At 45.6% G+C, this 23,166-nt stretch overlaps 1 protein-coding gene across 5 annotated transcripts in view; it reads left to right on the plus strand.

Moving 5' to 3' along the window:
* mtss1lb (MTSS I-BAR domain containing 2b) overlaps positions 1-12,360 on the plus strand; it is a 41,466-nt gene extending 29,106 nt beyond the window's left edge. For 2 of the 5 annotated variants that reach the window (XM_068710716.1, XM_068710713.1), the window contains 9 exons: positions 1,077-1,234; positions 1,902-2,009; positions 2,124-2,221; positions 3,690-3,969; positions 4,066-4,140; positions 7,713-7,868; positions 8,328-8,510; positions 9,295-9,460; positions 10,588-12,360. In XM_068710716.1, the coding sequence (XP_068566817.1) occupies positions 1,077-1,234; positions 1,902-2,009; positions 2,124-2,221; positions 3,690-3,969; positions 4,066-4,140; positions 7,713-7,868; positions 8,328-8,510; positions 9,295-9,460; positions 10,588-11,474 (2,111 nt within the window). In that variant the 3' untranslated portion in view covers positions 11,475-12,360. The remainder of the gene's footprint in view (positions 1-1,076; positions 1,235-1,901; positions 2,010-2,123; positions 2,222-3,689; positions 3,970-4,065; positions 4,141-7,712; positions 7,869-8,327; positions 8,511-9,294; positions 9,461-10,587) is intronic. The other 3 variants (XM_068710717.1, XM_068710715.1, XM_068710714.1) reach the window with 2 other exon arrangements.
* Positions 12,361-23,166: the final 10,806 nt, after the last annotated feature.

Below are 23,166 nucleotides of genomic sequence, written 5' to 3' on the forward strand. Positions count from 1 at the left end.
CCCCTGAGCTCCACCCCCCTCCGATAAACGCATGATGTAATTGAACTCCTTCCATGACTCCTGCATGACTTCTGCTATGAGCTTTGTAGTCACACCACAGGCTCCCGCTGTGCTCTCAAGGCCCCATCGCTCTTCCTCCGTTACCCCAGACTGCTCTGCTGACTTCCGTGCATGCTGTAACACTACAAAGACTTATGTCATGTCTGTCGTGCTTTCTGTCCGTTGCATTTCATATTTCCTTCTCTTGACAGTGAGATGTGGATTGAGATATTTGTACGTCGCTGTGCATTAACGGCGAGTGGTGACGTTTTAGGGCCGAGACTCTTTATTTGTGTTTAGGCTCTGTGATGTCGTTAGCCTGTTTTACGTCGGACGCGGTGACAGACACACTCTCGCACCTTGTGATCAACTTTTCGTGCGCGCATTTAGCCCGAGTATTAGTTGAAACAGACATATGGAGTTCTAGATATGCAAGTATACATCACCATACTTCCAGAGTCTTTTTTTCTTAGCGTCTAATACTGATTCTGATTGGTTGACATAGGAGTTCTACTTGAAAGCCCGGTGCGTCTCATACACATGCTGAATAAAGGATGTTGGTATCGGATGCTTGAGAGACGAGAGGTGGAAGTGAATAGCCTCCAAAATGTTCTAAACATAATCAAATCTGTTCAGCATTCAGAGCATAAAGGAGGGCAATATTACAACTTACTGTTAATAACTTCTGTTGTGTCATCTGTCTGTCTAATGACGTTTATAATACAACGCATGGAAATGTAATGCGTAGAAATGAAGTACCGAGCCGAAGCATCAAACAAAGTGTCTCCCTCAGCCTGAATTTCTTAATGTACGCCAGTGGTTTGATGGAGCAGTGCATTATGGGAAGCAGGGGCTGGTGCCGAGATATATCCCATCACATCCTGTTCATGTTGCTGTTTCTCTCTTTCACTTACACAATCTGCACCTCCATCTTCCTCCACCTCTTCATACTTGTGTACCGCCGACTGCCCCCCGACCCTGACTTTCTCACTCTCTTCTATCTCAAATGTGTTTCTCCCCCCCCCCCCCCAACCCAGGACGAGTGGACCTGCAGCCTCAGCTGGACAGCGCCATGCAGGATGTGACGGACATGTGTCTGCTGATGGAGGAGACGGAGAAGCAGGCGGTGCGCCGGGCCCTCGTGGAGGAGAGGGGTCGCTTCTGCACCGTCATCGGCTTCCTGCAGCCGGTCGTGGTGAGTGGGGCAACTTTCTGAGGGGCAACTTTCTGAGGGGCAACTTTCTGTGGGGCAACTTTCTGCACAGCGTTGACCATAGACTTCCGTCGTTGCCGAGCAGCTCCAGTGACTACGATTCACGCTCAGCAGCCAACACTAATATTATTGAATTTATTGATGACACAAGACTATATGGCTGAAATTAATATCACAAAATATTTATTCGATATCAAATCATATCATATATATATACACATATATTGTGATATGGCAAATTTAGGGAAAATCATAAAGCAAATGTGCAATGAACATAAACGATGAGCCATTAAAAACTCCCATCGTCGTATCGTGTTTTCGATACGAGTCTACAGCACTACTGTCAGTTTGAATGTCGTCGTGGGATTCTAAGATCCGCCCTCTTGATTGACACATCGTAGCTTGTTCTGTGACGTCATCCCCCTCTGCTGTAGCTGACAGTAAACCAGGTGAAACGTGCTGTTGACCCGTAAGAATATCTAACAAGATAAGTGTTATTAAAAGGACACATTTAGTGATGGATCTGGTCAAATACCACACCTCCGATTATACTGCAGCGCTCAGTGTCGTCTGCCGTGTGTTCTGGGCTGTGATTGGAGGACAGCGAGGTCAGCGGGGACATGAGAGTCCTTGCTTTGTTTTCTGTTAGAACGGAGAGATCGCCATGCTGGGAGAGATCACCCACCTCCAGGCCATCATCGATGACCTCACTGTGCTGACGACCGATCCTCACAAACTGCCCCCAGCTAGTGAACAGGTGAAACACACACACACACACACACACACACACAACATGAAAGAACACAGAAAAGAAAGATGAAAGTAAAAAAAGAAACTAATGCGGATCAAACTCTCTCTCTCTCTCTCTCAGGTGATTAAGGATCTGAAGGGGTCCGATTACAGCTGGTCCTATCAGACCCCTCCTTCATCCCCGAGCAGCTCCGGCTCCCGCAAGAGCAGCATGTGCAGGTACTCACACACACACACACACACACACACACACACACACACACACACACACACACACACACACACACACACATGAGAACACCTTACGGCCGCTGTCGCAGGGTGCTTTTCGTTGATTTAAGAAAGAGGAGCTTTGATCTGTTTCACCGTGACTGTTCTGTTCTGTCTGTCTGTCTGTCTGTCTGTCTGCGTGTCAGTCCATCATTACTGTCGCTCAAGTCACCTTCTGAAACATCCCGTAGAGCGACGCAGATGACGAAAGATATCGAATTTTTTAGCATAAACGAGTGTCAGCGTTCTTCAGGCGCAGATGTGTCCAATGCTCCCATTCAGAACCTATGAATAAGAAAATGAATCCGACAAGAATAAGAGCGTAAACTAGACGTGTGTTTCTGTAGTTCCTCGTCTGAGAGGCGTCACTCCCCGTCAGTGTGTGCATGTAGAAGCAGTCGCCCTCCAGGCGACGCGCTAAAGCATGCAAGATCACAGCCTCTGGCCTGCAGTGTTTTGTGTGTGTGTGTGTGTGTGTGTGTGTGTGTGTGTGTGTGTGTGTGTGTGCCCTGGATCCTCATAAGCTTACACACTCTCTGTCTCCCCCCTCCTCCCCCTCCCGCCCTTTCCTCTCCCCCCTTTTCCCTCACCATAACCGTCATTCTCTCTACTTGTTTCTTTCTCCACTTGTCGGTCTGTTATCTATTTATCGTTTGTGTGCCATCCCGTGATTGGTTGATTTGCCCTCTTTCTCTGGGTCATGTGATCTGCCCTTGTTCTCTCGGTTATGTGATTTGCCCTCTCTCTCTCCCTCTCTCTCCCTCTCTCGCTCTTTCTCCCTCTCTTTCCCTCTCCCTCTCTCTCCCTCTCTCCCTCTCTCTCTCTCTCTCCCTCTCTCTCTCTCTCCCTCTCTCCCTCTCTCTCTCTCTCTCTCTCTCTCTCTCTCTCCCTCTCTTTCCCTCTCTCTCTCTCTCTCTCTCTCCCTCTCTCTCCCTCTCTCCCTCTCTCTCTCTCTCTCCCTCTCTCTCTCTCTCCCTCTCTTTCCCTCTCTCTCTCTCTCTCTCTCTCTCTCTCTCTCCCTCTCTCTCCCTCTCTCTCTCTCTGCTTACTTGGTTTCCTTTCCTCTTTCTCGGGGGTCTCTGCTTTTTTAACTGTAACTCGTGTGTGACTTTGATGCGTCTGCTGAACCAACAACTTGCTATGAACTACTCCTGAACCTCACCTCATCACGTACACCAATCACAAAACCCTTCCAATCATCAATTTCATCATTCAAAAACCAACCCCTCATATCTTACAAATCTTCTGTCACCTTCCTCCCCTTAACTGGAACCAACACGTCCCCGTCATCGTGCTAAAACCCCCTAAATACTGATGGCAATCGTCGCCTTCATCCTCCCCTCACACTCCTCACCCTTCCATCGCTCCTACACCCCCCCCCCCCTCCCTGCTCTTCTGCACCTTCCTCCTCCTGCAGCAGTGTCAACAGCGCCCACAGTAGCGCCTCCCGTTCATCGGGGGGAGGCGGCGGTGTTGGTGGAGGTGGTGGAGGCTCGCTGCCCCACTCACCCACCTCATCCTCCTCCTCCTCCTCCTATCGCTACCGCAGCAGCCTGCCGCATCAGCCTCCGCCACCGGGGGGCATCGCCGCCCACCGCCTCAGCAGCGTCTCCTCCCACGATTCCGGCTTTGTGTCCCAGGATGCGAACATCTACTCCAAGCCCCCCTCGCCCATGCCCTCGGACATCACTAGCCAGGTAAATCACCGCTTTTTGTGCATGTTGAGAAAAAAAACAAAAGCACTTGATGCCCACTTACACAAAGTTCTTTTTTCTGTTTTTTACCCGCTGTAGAAGTCATCCAGCTCCGCATCGTCAGAGGCCTCAGAAACATGCCAGTCAGTCAGTGAATGCAGCTCCCCCACCACCGTAAGTACTCTTATTCATAGCGCACAATAAGCAGTCCCACGCAGTGCAGCACTCAAACCACATGAAAAAGCTGAAAGCAATGAAAGTGTGGCACAAATAGCAGAAGTACGGGTACAGTTTGGTATCAGTTCATCTAGTCGGAGCTTTGAATATGTTTATTTCACACCAGAGGCCAATAAATGGCCTGTAATAAAATGATAGTATTTCTTTTGAAATACATCATGTATGGATTAAAAGAGTCTGGATGCCGTTTGTTTTTTTTAATTTCCAAATACATAAGGAATTGAACCCCATTAGCAACAGAAGGAGATAATGAGGATAATGAGGAAATGAGGATTTCATTACCCAGAAATCCTCAAAAAGTGACATCAGTAAACTGTGCACATAACGCCCATATTGACCAGCCGGGCGGATTTAATCAAAAACAAAGATGAGTCCATCTATCTCTGACGGGAGTGTCTCCTAAACCCCTCCATTCTCCAGTCATGTTGGCTGTGTTAATGCATACAGTGGCATGTATGCATAAAAACAGTGGCATCATGTAAACCCACTGGCATTCAAATGATGAAAATGACTGAATATTTGGTGCTGGTGAAAGAGACTGAAGACATTTCCGTCCTTTAAGGACATCAGAGCAGCTTTCTGTTAAGTTTGGTTAAGTTTAGAATTTTGAATTGTGTCCAGAAATGTCATTTGGGCAACAAAGGTAAGTGAGTTATTTGCGATGAGACAATTCGGTTGCAGCCCCACGATGTGACCTAAAGGGTCTTTATCCATCAGTGTCCGTTAAAAGTGCACAGCCTCTGATGTCAGAGGATGCTGCCATCTGTTCCGTTTGCTCATCAACCCAAATTGGTCTCTTAGTGATTTCAGAAACCCTTTAAAAACAGCTTGCAGATACAACTTTACTCCACAACTTTGAACATTTCTTTTCACCGACACCTTTCCATTTTTTCTGGTTAAAAAAAAAACCGGGGGACTATTGTTCAAACAACTGTGATGATTGTGGAAGTATAAAAAAATCTTTATCGGACAGAACCGCACCACATATGCTGTTAAAATGATAAGGTACGTGGACCAAAGGTAGCAGGAGTTTTTGTGTTAAAAGTTTAATCGATTTTTGAAAACAATGGGAGACATCTGGGTAGTCAGGCAAGCCTGCAACCGCACAGCCAGCAGCAGCTCTCTGTGGGCTGAATGCTTTTTGGTGGTACATCAAGCACCGTCAAATCAATCGCCATCGACCTGCGAGAGAACAATGACTGAAAAACGCACCTCAGACATGAGGTTTTTTGTTGAATAAATGTATTTCCATGCTTTCTCGATAAACAATATTTTATTGCGCGCATTAGACTCAAAGGACGCTGATTTGTTTTGCAGACGCACGGTGCAAAGTGGAGTCCTCCTGAGCACAAAGAGAATATGTTCTTTCCCGACTTATGTTTCGTACATATTGCTGTATATCGGTTAGCGGAGTGTCACTGGCAATTCAGCGACACTTACTATTTTGCTTTTAAGATTCCGTGTGCATCCCCCCCCCCCCCCCCCCCCCGTTCACCAACTCAGATCAGGTCAACAGAAAAAGCTTTGCACTGAATGCTTCTGTGCTGTCTTCAACACTTCAGCTGGTGCAGTAAAACCTCTCCAGAAATCACAGATTCTGTTTTATTTATGTTTGAGAGCTTGTCTCTTTCCTTTTTTTTTACTATGCATCCTTTGACCAGTACGCACATCTGTCTGCAACATGAATACAATTCAAATGATGCTCGCGAGGCAAAGTAAATATTCATGTCGGATTTTTTTTTTTTTTTAGGCAGCATCTGTCATCCGCAACAGCTTGCACGAATGACTGCCTTCCCTTTCGGTTGATTAACGGCCTTTACAACCATCTGATGGTGCGTGTGCGATACGTCTCCAGTTTGAGCGGCGCGCATCGCGGCGCTGGATCGCGTGCATCGCATCCACCGGTTACCTCCATTAAATCTCACACCACCGTGAGAACGAAACAATAATGCACACTTCTGTTCTCCTCTGCACAGTAAACTTGTTGGTTGTATCCGGCTATTATAAGTTCTCTACTCCTAACATAATTGAAACAGCTCATATCAGTTTCAACAGCTGCCATCTCTCTGTGTCCGTATCAAACAACATCTGCCTGTGACAAAAGTAGAGCTAGCAGCGACTATAACAACATGGTGGAGCGGTGGCTGTTCTCTGTGTCGGTTTGAGTTTCATGTCTACAACCGTGTAAAGACTTAAACAGGCTCGGTAGTTTCGGAGTTAAGATGAGATAAGATAATCCTTGATTAGTTCCACAGCGGGGACATCTGCAGGATTACAGCAGAGGAGAGGATAGTGCAAACGAACAAACGAGAGAGCAGATCAAAACAAGTTTAATAAATAATCACGTTAAAGGAATAATAAATATGTATAACAAAAAGAAAACGTAAAAGCAATCAAAACTAAGATATGACAGTGGGACTGACTGGTTGTTTGTATTGCACATGAACAAGTGGCCAAAAGTAACTGACAACTCCTAATTAATTAATTTATTCATTTAGACAATACCAAGTATAACTGAGGACCAACATTTAAAGCTAGGTTTGGTAATGTTGAGAAACCAGCGAGTGCAATAGATGAAAACAATACAAATAGCCAGTCCAAGTCTTTCCCAATCAAAGCAGCTAGCGGCACTAGCAAGAGAGTCACCAAGTCGGCAACAGTGATCGCTTCAGGCCTCCCTCAAAGCTTCTCCCACAAAATGATCGCTGTGAATGTGAACTAAGAACATGGCTTTTATGTCGAGTTGGCATCTTGTGGATCACTCTGGTGACGTGAGGTGAGGTCTCGAGCAGAGTGCGATCGGGTAGCCCGTCCGATCAATACATTCGAGCCGAATGTGATGATTGGACGGGCTCATTACAGTCTGCTCATTGCTGCCCCTTGTGGCTGAAAAAAAAAACCCACTTTATATGACTGCAGGAGGTCCATACTCAGTCCTCAGGGGGGCAGCAATGAGACGAAGAACGAGGCGAAGAAGACGCAGCGCTCAAAAACGTACTTCGATCAGTTTTACAAGAGAAGGTCAACTTCCCCACCTCTGATGAAGAGCTGCTGAAAGCTTTTCTTTATAGGAACAATCCAAGACCAGGGCTCCACCATCTTGTTACACTCGTCTCCTTCTGTGCTACAGTGATGCAGAATTACTGCACTGAACTGTCAAACACCAAATGCTTTTTAAACGGCTGTGCTTTAACACATCACATCGCCGTTCTAACAGATGTATACAGTAGCTGTGAGCTGTAGGCTTTCTAGAAATCACTGACGTAGTTCTTCTAGTCATTTTGATGCATGGACAGCAGCCTTTTCTATTCTAAACCTGTTGCTTATCTCTTCCCGCTCATCAGTTTCACACGGAGGACTTGTGAGTGTGTATTGTGCAGCAGGTGTGTGTGTGTGCATACTTGTGTTGCTTCCCGTGTTGGACCGAGGGATCCTCCGTCTCCGCGTGTCTCTCTCGGTCGCTGTCTTTGTCTTCCTCTGACGACGTGACTGTGTCTCTCATCCCGCAGTTTGGCTCGTCCTTCGCTACCTTCCGCCCCGCTCTCTCTCACTCTGGCTCCACCAGGCCTCTCTCTGTCATTCTTCCTGTTCCTGAGTCCCCACCCTATAACTGCCCCCCCGGATCCAGCTCCTCCTCTCCCACATCAAAGGTTCCTATCTGGAAGGTTTGTTTCTCCATTAGCTTCCATTTCTTCAGTTGCACCATTTTCCTTCTGTTTCTGTTTAATACGTTTCAGTTAATGCATTTTTTTTTTATTATTTCATTTTCAACACCTGATTAATTCATTCATAACCACATTGCTTCACTTCTTTAAAGTGTTCATCCCCACCTGCTCTTTGTGCATGCGTTCTTTTTTTTCGCCTGGCTCACTCAGCAGGGTGTGGGGAGCCGACCAATCGAACTCATCAACATAAACACATTCAAAACGCTCCAAAAGACCCCTGCCCACACACACCCACGCACACACACACTCTTCCAAGCAACCCACGCACAATCCCACCCCGTAAAGGCCCCCTCTCTCTGCACTCAGATGAAGGGCTTCAAACTGCTGGATAGTGGACACGTGTCTCCTGCTAATCCCACCTGGCTACTTCCTGTGTATTAATTTGACTCGCCCCTTCAGGATTGGTCCAAAGCAGGTCAGTATGAGCAGCCGGTGGCCGCGGCGGCGGTCCAGAGGAGGAAGGAACCCCTCGATCGACTGAGGGAGAACGAGATGTCGCCGAGCTCCCAGGGGTATGCCGGGCCGTCGCACCCCGATGACGCGCAGAGACACAGGATGACCCCGGCTACCATCGCCGCCAAGGTAACGGCGACGAGCAGGCCGGAGATGAAGGAGAACGACTGTAGAACAACTCTAGGAAATAGATTAGGACAGGCATGCGGGAGGATATTGGAACATTTGTAAAGTTTAAGTTAAAGCAGAGCGTCTTCCAATCACTGTACAGTTTGATAAGCTGCCCAGTCAGATCTGCCAAATACAGCAACGTTCATACAGAGAATACAAAGATGTGCCCATGGTGCCCCATAAGTTAACAAAATGAGTAAAAGTGGTATTGTATGGTGAATAAAAAAGAATACACCAACAGGTGTCAGTGCACTGGCCTTCCTCAGGGCATGACCACAATGAACACAAACCACTTAGCAGCGGTTGTTCCTCATGCCTTTGTGAAGACGAACCCATACATGAAAACAAGCACATATTAGACCACTCAGGCTAGGTTAAATGAAGGTAATATTAAATACTAATTAACTGTGCTTTCCGTTAGAGACAGCATGGAGACGCACAGTAATGTGTCTCAACATTAAAAGTGCGTGGTTAGTTGGAAACATTATATCCAGTCGATTAACAACGTGAGTAACAGAAGCTGATGAATTAAAGAGCAGCTCTGTAGCGGCTTGTACAGTAATGTGTTTACCTGCAGCTCAATCGTTTTATGTCTAAAGTGCTTTTCCACTTTGATCTCATTTGAGGATGAGACAAGCTCATTGAAGCTCATCACATGTCTTAACATACCCCACATGATATTAAAAGGTTGAGGAGTTCCAATAACGTCATTCCAACATTGCCTCCGTCTGTCTGTCCTCAGCATGGAGAGGAGGTGTCTCCAGCAGCCAGTGACCTGGCCATGGTGCTGACCAGAGGACTGAGCATGGAGCAGCAGAAGAGCAACAGAGACTCCCTGCATTACTCCAGCGGCTACAGCACAGAGACCACGACCCCGTCCTGCTCTGAGGACACGATTCCTTCGCAAGGTGAAGCTCTAATCGGCCATCCACCTTTCTCCGTTTACCCATGATTAGTTGTAGAAGCCGGTATTCCTCCTGTGGTTGTTTAATTGTGTCGCTGTCATTAGTTGCATGCAAGTCAAGCAACGGAACATTGGGAATATACCCCCAAAAAAAATGTGTGTTTCCATCAACTGTTTTTGAGCAAATGAACTAGGCTACAGCGTAGTTTGAACACAAGTTAAAGGTGACGCGTGGCTGTAATCCGCCAGGAAACGGAGGAGAAGAAGTAGAAACAAGCCTCTAACACATCTCAGATGGAAAAAGTAAGAGAGGTATTGAGGAATTTGTTTCAACGTTTTAACAATTCTTTCACTGCATTGGTCTTATTGTATCATGTCAGCTAATACTGGCCATGTTTCATGCCGTCCGGAGACGAAGACAAGCAGTGTTTAACTCGCTATGTCAGAATTTATTCTGCAGACTTGTTATCCCATTTCGCTCATCAACTTTTTTACAACAAGGGCAAAATCCACATCGAGTGAGTGTCATTTTTGATCAAACTTCCAATTTGAAGCTTTTCTAATGCAATACTCCAAAATGTGCACACATATCCGTCAAATGGAAAACAGACGTTTAGTGCAAATTACCAAGAATCTGAAGTGGACACACAGAACAGAAGAGACTGAGCAGTCACTTCTTACTGAATGGGTGTACATGACGTGTAGCAATGGCCTAATGTTAGCGACGTTCATTCTAAGGTGCCCACATGTATTACATATATTCATCATCTTAGATTGTGTCAAATCTCAGGAAAGCCAACCCGAAGAGAAATATTAATATTTACAAGCTCAGCCAAATTTTGACTTTATCACTTCCACCAGAAACCCCGTCTTTAGTTTCCAAAATCAAACAAAGTGAATCATCTCTAATCACCATATGAGGGTTCTGACAACAGCTGGGAGATGACAATAACACGATGTAATTGAATAATATCTGATGCTTGTCAGTTTTCGTCTTTCTTCATCCAAATGATGTTTTCATCCCAGTGTTAATCTGATGACGTGTCCAGAGCACATTGTCTGGACTCTTTCCTTTGATGGTGATTCTCTCCTCAATCACTTGTCTGTGTTCTCCCTTCCCCCCCACATTAGGTTCAGATTATGACTGCTACTCGGTGAACGGTGACGCCGAAGGACCCGATGGACAGACAGAGTTCGACAAGTCCTCCACCATTCCTCGACACTCTAACATCGCCCAGAACTACCGCCGCATGATCCAGACCAAGAGGCCGGCCAGCACAGCCGGCCTACCCAGTGGAGTTCTTGGTCCTGGGGGTCATGGGATACCAGGACAACCCGGCGGAGCCGGTGGAGGCGGAGCAGGTACTCCAGGCACCGCCACCATCCGCCGAACCCCGTCTACCAAACCGGGCGTGAGGCGCACGCTGTCCAGTGCGGGGCCTATACCCATCCGACCACCCATCGTGCCCGTCAAGACACCCACTGTCCCCGGAGACTCGCATTCACCCGGCGCGGCCGGTGGTGGGTACGCAGGTGGAGGGCACTCGGGTGGCGTGCCTGTGCGTGTAGGCAGTGAGGAGTGCGTGTTCTTCACCGGAGTCGAGGACGGGCAGGGGGCGCTCGATTATGTGAAGGCGTCACCGAAGCGCCTCAGCCTGCCTAACACCGCCTGGGGATCGGGGGCGGCGCTGGAGGTCTACGCCCAGCAGCACGGAGGCCTTCCAATGGGAACGGGCTCCGGGGCCGGATCAGAGGAGGATCAGATGATCGCAGCCAATCGGCACAGCCTCGTGGAGAAGATCGGCGAGTTGGTGGCCAGCGCGCACGCCCTCGGAGAGGGGCAGTTTCCTTTCCCCGCCCTCCCCGATGACCCGGCCCTGCCGCCGACCGGCCCGACCGACGCTCCGTCAGGGTCGGAGGGGGCCGAAGGGTCCGGTGACATGTTGACCACCATCAGGAGAGGAGTCCGCCTCCGCAAGACCGTCTCCAATGACCGCTCGGCGCCACGCATTTTGTGATTGGAGGAGAAGCAACGAGAGGATGATACTTGTCAGCCAATAGGGAGTCAGGTGTTGGTGTGGTGCAACCCAACCGCCTAGTACATACACAGACACTTAACTACGTAGGGAAAGATATAATATAACAGAAGATGAATAAAAACAAACACAAAAAATGAGTTTAAAGACACCATTAGAATAAATGATATATAATATAATGATAATAACATTAATAATGTTAACTCATGCTGACAATTACAAGTGAAATACTGAATATTGACAGGCTCCTAGCAGGCCACTATAACTAGTGTGTGTTGGACGCATGTTTGTCTTCTCTACACCTTCACCCAGGGACGAAAAGACTCGCAGGAAAGACAGATATGATTAAAAGAAGAAACAGCAAGAGAAAGAGGGAAAGACTGGGTTCCGTTTGTCGACTCACACCCTTCCCCATCCTCTTCTCCAACTAACCCGGCTGTCTAATCCCAGACGAGAGACTGAGGACTGAAGGAGGGCCCTGTGGGGGCGAGAGAGAGGGGGGGGGGGTCAGAGAGCCATGTGACCAGCTGGATTAGAACCCCGGCTGTCTCAGCAGCAACATACGTTAATGTACTTATTAGTCCACTGAACTGAAGCTGTGGTATTAGCACGGGGAGCTAACAAGCCAGAGGGCTCCTCTGGTTCATCCTAATGTTAAAAAGAAAATACAGTTGGCATTGAACCGTGCTAGTGCCCCCTTCCCCTCTCTCTCTCTCTCTCTCTCTGTCTCTCTCTCTCTCTCTCTCTCTCTCTCTCTCTCTCTCAGTGTGTAGTGTGTGTGTGTGTAGTGTGTGCGTGGTTTCATGTGTAGGCATGTGAAAATGAAAGCGTGTGTGTGCGCGCACATGTGGTTGATTGTGTGTGTGCGAGGTGGGGGGTGGGGGTGGGGGGGGTTGCGGGTAGAGCTCTGCTGCAGGACAGCTGGTTACCCAACGAGGGCGGGGCTTCTTTTCTCCTGTGTCGTACGTGTGTTTTCTTGTTCCTATCGTGACGTCATTTACCTTGTTACAAGCGTACGAGAAGTTACGAGAAGTAATCCAGGCGCATAGATATATTCATATATATTTTCTAGAACCAGAGAGAAAATGTTAAATCAGAAATGGAGCAATAAATGTGTTTTATTTTCTTGTTTCCGAGAGGAGGATCGATGGGGGACCGCGAGGTTCTCCTTTGTCACATTCAGGCAATCATCAGGAATGCTAAATTACACATCGACTGTGAATTCATGCCTCGCCGTTGTTTCGGCGTGTGTCTCTCTCCCTGTCCCTGTCTCTTTGTGGTGGAGGAAATAGATTACAAAAAAATAACTGTAAAGCACTTTGATAGGTAATACAGCATGTACAATAGCTAATGGGTGTCGCGTCATTCAAACTGAATCATAGGGAGCGTGAAAGTGAGAGAGGCGGTTGCCAATAAGTGGGAAGTAAATGATTGAATTTGTGGAGGAAGCATAAGACAGGGAGGGACAAAGAGGAAGTGATGAAGACTGGTGGAATCGGAGTGATTGGTCAAAATGGGAAAAAGAAGGTAGAGCAAAAATATTTATCTAAAAATGGATTGGACGTCAGGACTCTTAAGAATTCCACAAGCTGTGGATTGAGGATGGCACGGAAGCTCGTCATCATGCGGTTGCACTCGTATCTGAACACATAATGCAAAAAACAATAGACTGTACAGAAAGGTCAGACTGCTTTTAGATACATGCTTTACACGTCTGCTCGACCCATGGTTCTCTATAGCGTGGCTTTTACGTGTCTCTGGGATTCACCTCCATCGCATTGGGGTGGATGATCAAACTAAAACTATCAACACGCATAGACATTGTAGAGATACAGCATGCAAGACATCGTTGTGATTTGGGTTCAACAATACTTAACTAAACATTCATCGACAATGGACTTGAAAAATATTCATGTCCATGTGCAGATACACATCAGCACGCCAGCTCCTCTGCAGATATAGTCTCACCTATAGATATTGTATATTTTTGCATTATGGGAAAGCCAAACATTGAACATAGCCGAATCGTGTCCCAGATTGGCTCCAGTTAAAACCTTCATTCCTAACCACAGCAATTATAGTTGCAATAGCGTTTCCATGAGATAGAAAGCCGATAGAGAACGCGTGCAGGTGGTCGCTCTGTGGTGGGCAGTAGCTGTCTGCTAGCTAGCAATGAGTGGCGTTGTCTGTTCCCTGGCCCTTCAGTTGGGAATAGGACTTCTCTGAAGTAATGTAAACGACTACTATTGCTGTTGAGTAACTGATTACATTTTTCAAGTAAGTTGCCCAGCACTGGTTACTAATGAGCGGTGTCCCTTGAAACGTAAAACGTACTTCCAGTAATCAGGTTCTTTGTGTGGACAGTGCGCTGCCCCAGTACGGCTCGGCTCGGCTCGGCTCGGTGCAGAATAAAGCCCGTTCAGCTCAGGACACAGCCGTGTGAAAGCATCGTTTACGGACACTCGGATGTGAGAAACGGCAAAGGCTCGCCGGTGACAAAGAAGCAGGAGGGTTGGAGTTAGACTGTTGAAGCTGACGGAGAGAGGGAGATGTGTGTATGTGTGTGTGTGTGTGTGTGTGTGTGTGTGTGTGTGTGTGTGTGTGTGTGTGTGTGTGTGTGTGTGTGTGTGGAGTGAGCGTTTCACTGCCTGTTCATACAATATGTACTGTATGTGCTGTACTTGTAAATGGGAATCAGGCGCACAGATTTAAAAAGGTTTGTTAAAAAACATTACATGGAATATTCAGTTCCAGTATTTCTGTTTTGTTTTTTTGTTTTTTCATTCTGCAATATTTTTTGAATATTTAGTCTTACTTTTAATTAATGTAAAAAGAAAAATAATAAAATTAGAACAAACCTCCAGTTGAAACACAAAGGAGTACGTTGTGTAACATGTGGATAGGTGTGTGTGTGTGTGTGTGGGGGGGGGGGGGGGGGGGTGTGAACATCAACACGTCTGTACGCTGTTAGCAGTGACCTGAACAGAGCTGGTCATCATGGTTTGGTTGACTTATTTCTGAGCTCTGGCTGTCTGTTGAGAACATTATGATGATATTTAATTCAAAGAGAAAGAGAGGAGAATGTTTTGCAAGTTTTAAAAGCCGTCACCTTCTGCCAGCACACGTTTTCCTTTCTTTTTTTTGTTGAACTTTAAAACGGTGCTTTGGCGAGCGGAGACGTTTTTCTTCTTTTCTTCTGACGGGGGGGAAACTACTGTATGTGTGTCGTCACATGTGGATGCTGTGTGTCGCATCAGCTGAATCTGACTGGTTGAAAGGGTGGAAGGGGAGAGCAGCGGGCTTGGGCTCCATAACACCCCCCCCACCCCCCCACCCCCACATTCGGGTGTGAAAAGTGACCTGAAGAGTCGAGGTCACACTGTACATGAATATGCGTACGTATGCTGAATGTACTGCAAGGTGAAAGGGGCGGCGACTTTGTTCTTGTACAACTGAATGAAGTGTAAAACAGTAGGAAAGCAATACAGAGGCAGTGTGCATGTGGGAACATTCACAATGATGCTCCAGTGTGGGCGCGTCAAAGGAAAATACCACTGTTTTGTCCCCTCTGGGACACTTGTGTTCCCCTGGTCTAGAAGCTGTTCCACGTGGCACGGCTCTGGATTTTAGGCTGAATGTGTAATTCCAGTGCAAACTGAAACGAGTGATTTCACTGCCAGCTATCTACAGTGAGTTATTGCTTGAGAAAAGGGCTAATACTGCCCCAGTGATGGATACCAACTCAGCGCAACGACCGGGACGCTCACAATGTATGTGACGGTCAGGTCACCCCGCTGTGAGACGAGAGAAAGATACAACACTGCTATTTTCCTTTAAAATGCCCAGTGAACAGCACAAAAAAAAAGTGATCTAACTAAACAATAATGTTTTTTTTGTTTTTTTTTAAACATGCTGAATTACTGTGTACTGAACTAACTGTCTAAACAAGCTGAAATAACTACTTTCTGCTACAGATGTGTCAATATGCCCATTTTTACGAGTGTATGTGTATCTGGGTAGAAGCATTGGCCTACAGGCAAGGCAGGGGCTACACGGACTACAGGACGCTCTGTAGGAACACACATAGACACATCGCCAGGTCGACATGCGTGCAGGCATGCGTGCGTACACACACACACACACACACACACACACACATAAACACGCCATAGGATATACACACAAAACAATCCTCTCTTCCTCAACTGAGAAAGCAGCACAGTCCTAACGAACTACTGTACAGCATGTCCAACTAGCACTGTAAAAAGTAACATTTTAACATTCATTTGAGTGTAAATGGTTGAACATATCCCATCTGAACCTTCAGTAACATTAGCGGTCTTGTTGCCTAGCAAAGATAGCTGGGCAACATCTGGATTAGGACAAACTTGGAACATGGTGCAGTTCTTTCATTTCACAGCGATTTATATAACGTAAGCACACTTGATTCAAAGGTGAGACGATGACGCTGTGTCTCCACACAGGTTATTGTGCTGTTGAGTATTATATACGTACCTTTGGCTAGTATGAGCTCACACAGACCGTCAAACGCCAACAGAACTGTTTGACATTTTGGGAAATAGCCGCCAGCGAATGGTTAGCTTAGCTCGACACAAGAACTGGTGCACAGGGCATCGGCTAGCTGGCTTTGTCCAAAGTTAAAGTGGCAATACACGTGTTTTAGTTTTTTGCTTTGACTTATTTAAATGTTGATTGCACAATGTAATGGCTACAAAATAATGAAACCATTGGCATTTAGATTGGTTCCCTATAAACCTTGCTTTCACTATGCAATCCTGTCGGCCCTGTGTACCGTCTCCTGGTAAAGTCAAAGCTCCATTTTTTTTTGGCACAAAGGAAGAGGTTAGTGCTTTTGTTTTTTCCCTGGTTGCTATAGGAGTCACCAGCGATTATCAATGGAACTTCTTTGCCATCGTTACCATCCCCAGTAGCAGAGACGGCGGACGCTGCACGGTGGAAAAAGCGATTGGGTCGACTTTGCGACAGCGGCACCAACAATAATGGTAGTTGTGAAACTATTGGCACATTAAATGATCCATCTCTAAAGATGAAGTTAGAGTTGGTAGAATGGGTGGTTTGATGGGGGGGTAATGTGCACCCAGTGGAAAAGACGGAAGAGAGGAAACAAATAACACCGGCTAAAAAGCTAATTTTCCAAAATGTTGAGCTTTTTCTTTACCGTTTGGCGAAAACTTGGGGAAGTCTGTCGAGATGGTGCGACCACAGTAGGACGGAGACTCACACACTCAACAGCACCATTGTCTGAAAGCCTGGAGGTGTAGGCCTACAGGATCTGCCAATGAAATAACTTTCACTCGAGTACACATGTATGGAGACTCTCCTTATTCCGCTCTATTATCTTCACCTTTTCTGACCTCCATCCGCTGGCGCAGAACACCCAGGGACGCCATTTAGCTGACAGGTTAGAAAACAACGCTTGTCATGATGAGAGTCCCATCGGCTGCGCTCGGTCTCTTCGTGCCTCGCAGCCCATCAAAGCTAATGAAAAATAATTCTGATGAAGTCTTCATTCACTCCACAGTTAATATTAGTTCAGCTCTCTCTCCCTCTCTCTCTCTCTCTCTCTCTCTCTCTCTCCCCTTCACTCTCTTCCCTCCCTGTGTGTGTCTCTGTATTGAAGGTATGAGTGTGTGCCACGGTTCAGATGTGTGTGTGTGTGTGTGTGTGTGTGGTAATGGCTAACGTGTGGTACCATTATGGGTCCGGGGTGTGTTGTTCAAAGAAGAGATGGAGGCATTAGCTAGGGTAAACTTCTCCCCGCTGCACACTGGAACATGAGCTGGCTTCAAGGCAGCCAGATGGAAGTCTGACACTCCATCTCAGTGCAAGATTACTTTTTAATTAATTTTGATCAGGCTTTTTGAGACATCTTTTTTGGCATCGTCTCACAGGCAGCTTATATTACTTTGATGGCTTCTTTGTGAGCTTCTGTCAAAGAAACCTGAAGATGCAAATGTGAGCAGTAATTCGACATGCGGTGGGACTATTAGTCTCAAGGAAGTGTCCAGTGTGTGATGCACAGGGTTGGCAAGATCGTCAAAACCGACCCTGTCTCCTGCAAAATGACGTTTACGTGCAACTAAACTGCATTCTCAAAGGCGTTAAAGGAGGAAAATATGATCTCCCCGAAAACAATTGTGGTTTTACACAAATTAGGTTTAGTAAAATATCATGGTTTAACTTAAATCAAGTACGTTTGTTGGGTCATTTAAGACGTAAACAAATATAAATGAATGTTGACTTTTGGTTTCCCACGTTACACAGTCAGCAGAAAATAATAATAAGATGCCTTTGAAACATAATTGACCATGCAGTTTTGTTGAAGGGATACGTGATTTTTAGGAGACCAGGCTGCCAACAGACTGCAATGAAGGGTATTGGTACTTCTGGTAAATTGAGCTTAAAGGGAAACTAAGCACTTGTTGTTGCCACAAGTGACAATTAAAGCAAAATGCTAAATGCTAAGATGTAATGGAACATTAGCAGAAGATGGGGAAAAAAAACGATCAGCAACGTCAGTTAAATAGCAACATCTATTTAAAGCTGCTATCGTTTGCTAACATTAGCTTCCATTAATTATTGGTAAAACAAGACTGTAGTGGCAACAACTGTACTGAACTGAGAAAAGGTTTGTTTGATCACTTTAAGTAGATGTTAAGAACAAGATGATCATGTCAAAGTTTTGATTTAAAACTTCAGTGTGAGTATTCAAAAAGAAAAGAAAGAGAGATAAATGAAACATGCTTCCCATGCGTTTGACTTTCCTCCCCTCTCTCCCGGAGTTTCAATTCCCCCGATATGCAGCCTTTCCTACTACGGCAACTTAAAGCACGTAGGATGCGCTCTTGGTACTAAGTTTTGGCACTGCACTGCTAAATCCATACCTTGCATAACAGTCCTCGCAATAATGCATCAGTAGTCAGCTCTCCTCCAACCCCAGTTTGAGCCTTTGCTTCTGTAGACTTTTACAATAACAGTGTAGAGACCGAGGAAGGCTTGAGCCGCCGAAGTCAACGTGTCCTTTTGCCGTTGCCAGATGTGACGCGACGACATTAAAAGTAGGGAACGGCAGACGCTGGGGCTGCCCGTCGAGGCGTTGATGACTTCTCTCAACCAATAAACTTGTTGACTGTCCGCACCTCGGCTGAGTTTCCCTGGTTACTCAGTTTTATAGAAAATTGGCAGACGTCCACTGTGAGCACTCGCTCGCAGCATGAACACACCTATCACACAAGTCCATGAGGAAGCGTTGCCTCATCTGTGGTGCAGAATGCTTCTCTTCGAGATTTTAGTTCCCTTCAAATGTGTACACGCTGGAAACGTGCTGTATACCTTCACTACGAGGTCAACACGTCACCTATTTAAAATGACCGAGACGAACACGCTGGAGGTCTTTATCCGACTGATTCAAATAAGGAAGACCCCCGTGAAGTTCCATCACAGGACGGATTGTGAGCGGTATTGTGAATCTGCATGGATGTACAAGCCGCTCCTTTCGCCGTCTGCCCAGGTTACATTGAATGTGTATGGCTGCATGAATGTGTGTTGCGCATGGGCACTTTGGTTAAGACCCCTACTGTCTCTTTCCTCTCTCCCACACACAATCTGTCGATCCTTCCTCCTGTCTAATACTGAAGAAACCAACTACACACACACACACACTCATCTGAAGCAAACATGACTAAGGTAGATTCTCCAGAGCTTCATGATGGCCCCGCTAAAGTCCTCCGGTGGTGGGGGGGGGGATCATGACGAAACACGTTGCAACTCCCCGTCACGGCCGAAGTGGCCTCCTGGTGCCACCGTAACGGAACCGAATGACTCGCTGTCGATACTGCAGCTCTCAGTGGTGTCTCTCGCTCGCTCTCCGTCTCTTCTTTTCCCTCTGCGGCCTCCACATGAAACTCCACAGTGAAATCTCTCCGCAACTCACCAGTGGGGCGTTGACGTCGAGGCCGATTCTGTTCGAAGGATGACATTGTGACAACGTCTGCTTTACGTCTGTACAAACCGATACCGACCGGCCCCGTCTTTCTCTCCACTCTTCTGCTCTTTAATTTATTGTGACTTGAGTTCTACGGTTGTTCGGCCTCCGTCGCTGATGATAAGGTTTTCTTTTTTCTGTCTTCCTTTTTGTAAAATTGACCCTTTTTTTTGTTAACTTTAGTCACTGCTAATGTAACAAAACGCACTGTGATGATTCCAGTATTAATAAAAGTTGTACTTAAACTGTGCGCTGCCGTGTGAAGCGGGTCTTATTAATCAACGGGGGGGGGGGGGGGGGGGGGGGGGTTTAAGGTCCTGAGCCGGTTCAGGAGGTTCTGTGCGCTGAGAGAAGTGAATGAATATGGGTCAGTGAATTATTCGTAGGCCTTCTAAAAAGGTCAGGAGGAGTCAGAACGGCAGTGAAAGTCCCGTGTGATGAAATGTGTGTAGAAGAGATTATATATCAGCAACAATAGTAACTTAAATCAGATATTGTGAGTAAAAGAAGACGCTTGTGTACACACTGTTCTTAAATGTTGTAGCAGTAAATGAAGTGACCACCAATGCTAAAATAAACCAATAATATATTCAGATATGAATTCATTGCTTTATTTCTGGCTAAATAATAACTTAACGAAATGTCAAATGCTGTGATAGATTTAGTATCATCATGGGGTCATGTAACCATAGCTATGAAAACAATATTATCTTCATATTAAAATCAAAATGCCAGTTTTGTATCCTTTCAGCTCATTTAGCAAAATGAGTGTCCAGTTATTGGATTCCATCTTGATCTTTAAGGGGAACGGACACCGCTGAGAAAATGTCATTCATCCCTGAATGAAAATATTGACAACTTATCTTTCATAATGGTGAGTGCTGAAGCTCACGCTGGTCTGAAGGGTGTGCTCTGAAAGATAGATAGAATAAATTGCACTGTATTCCATGATTTAAAAAGCACATGTATCTGGATTTACTGATCCATAACACCACTTGTATGCAAGTATTGCTCAATATCTGAATACATTAATACAGCACTGACATGTTTTTTAAGATATGTTCATATTTAGTTTGCAGGTGAAATAATCTGAAGAAAAAAAGCGTAGAATAGTGGCTGCTTACCTGGAGGTCTGGCCCCTAAATCTGAGGGCTCACAGGATGATAAACAAGATATAAAACATTGTTGTCTCTCCAAATAATGTTCATTTCTCTGACTGTTCTCCCATTGTTATGGTGGAATACTGAATAGATTAACCTCTTCGGGTCACTAAATACTAAACAATGTATGAAGTGAACATAACTCTTGTTGAACTGGTCACAACCTGTGTTCACTATGCAGCTGGAGACGTGAGGCTGCCAGTAGACACTGCTTTGCTTTAAAGAAGGTTGGGAACCACAGCTGTGTTAAACTACATCAATACTATTATAGTCATTCATGCCGAATCAAATGATTTAATGGGTTTATTACATTCTTTTTTTGTCAGAGCATTTGATTTTTTACTGACTGTCGGGCTGTAAAGAGAATTTCAACAAATATAGCATTACCAACCCTAGCTTTTGTAGCACAATGTAGACATTGTGCTAACATTGTGACACAGAGTGTTGGAAAAGCCCCGTTCCATTATACAGAGGAAGTAGCCTTCCATAGAGTACGACAGAGTATAGGGCCACATTGAGAGGGAAACAAAGAGATTTCAAGAATAAACTCATAATATTACGAGTCTGAAATGTTAATATTACCAGAATAAAGGCATACCCTAATGAGAAAAAGGGTTAATATTACAAGACAAAAATATTTTGAGTATAAAGCTAAAAAAAAAGCATGGTATTATGAGAATAAGTGATTTTTTGCAATGTATAGCATACCAGGTTTTGCTAATAACTAAATACTTAATCTTTGGACACATCATCAGAGGTATCAGGAACTAGAAAAGAGGAGCGGTCGACGGATATTCTATGGCTGGTTACATTTGCATGCTATTCAAAAGGGTCCTTAGTTTTTCAAGAAACAACGAGATTGGCTTTCAAGATTTTGGATCCAGATGGAGTGGAACTCTGGCAAGCGCAGCTTCTCCGCCACCGACAGTAACCCTAATGCAGCAGAGGCCCCAACGCACTGGACGTGGATCGTAATGTGCAAATGTAAAATGGGTATGTCGGGGAAATACAGCTGTAGAAATCATTCGGACCATTACACAGGAGAAGGACGCTTCATTTGTTTCATTTGCAGAACGGCAAATCAACAGATAGAGCCATTGCTGGGGGGGATGCTGCGCTCATCTGATGTCAAAATCAAACAAAAAATAGTGACACATTCAGCAACGACATTTGACATCACTGTTCCTGTCTACACAATGTCCAATATCCAGATGTTGTCTCGATGGAAAGTCAGGAAAATGATCGAGGCTGTCAGACAGTTGCGGGAGAGTCCCACCTGTACGTCCAATTGGTCTCAACTGGATACTCCACCTTGACAAGACACCAGCAAATCAGAGCCAATGCAGAAACTCAAAAACCTACCAAACCTTTCCGCGTTAAGTTCCCCAATGTATCTTTTCAGGAGCCGTGTCTGCGTCCTTCCATGGCATCCCTGTAGGTACCTTTAACACGCCTATCACATCTTCGCTGTTGGTCAGAGGTCACTGTAGATCTCAGTCAGTTTCCCCGGAGTTGAGATCCATCTGCGGCTGTGAGGACTCCATCCAGCATTTAATGAGAAACATTTTTTTTTTTCGTCATATTGTGTCATATTTCATCCAAGATTTCTGTCAGAGAATCTGCAGTGATCCTCTTCCTACATTCATAGTTGTTTAAATACTTCTATAAAGTCATCAACATCAACAGAAGTAGACGTCTCTGACTACCAGACTCGCTGCCCTTCATGATGGCACCGGTGAAAATGACTAATGACCTTCTAATTGCACCAGACAAAGGACTTGTCTTTGCACTTGTTTTGTTGGACTTCAGTGCTGCGTTCGCCACCATCGACCATCACATCCTATTACAGAGACGAGGACATTTGATTGCTATTAAAGTGTACTAAGCTGGTTTAAGTCCTCTTCATCAGATCACGGTCACAGAGTTCCACAAGGTTCTGTGCTTGGACCAATTTGTATTCACCTTATATGCTTCCATTTGGCAGAAAACACTCCATACACTTTCATTGTTGTGCAGATGATACTCAATTATATCAATCGATCAAGCCAGACAAAACCAACCACTTCGCTAAACTTTTAATGAGCACCCTTAAGGACATAAAGACCTGGATGACCTGCAACTTCATGATGTTAAGCTCTGATGTCTGATGACAAAATTGAAGGTATTGTACTACACCTCAGATATCACTTATCTAATGATATAGTTTCTCTTGATGGCATTGCCCTGGCATCCAGCACCACCGTAAAGAATCCCAGAGTCTTGGATCAGGACATGTCCTTTAACACCCAGATAAAACACATTTCAAGGGGTGCCTTTTTTCAGCAACGTAACATTGCAAAAATCAAGCACATCCTGTCTCAAAGCGATGCAGAAATGTCAGGTCATGTATTTATTACTTCTGGATTAGATTCTTTATTATCAGGCTGCTCTAATAAATCTCTTAAATCTCTCCAGTTGATCCAGAATGCTGCAGCACATGTACTACCAA

This window comes from Cebidichthys violaceus, unplaced genomic scaffold (genome assembly GCF_023349555.1).
Source record: "Cebidichthys violaceus isolate CVI_PGR_0920_01 unplaced genomic scaffold, fCebVio1.0.p SCAF_16, whole genome shotgun sequence".
NCBI lineage: Eukaryota > Metazoa > Chordata > Actinopteri > Perciformes > Stichaeidae > Cebidichthys > Cebidichthys violaceus.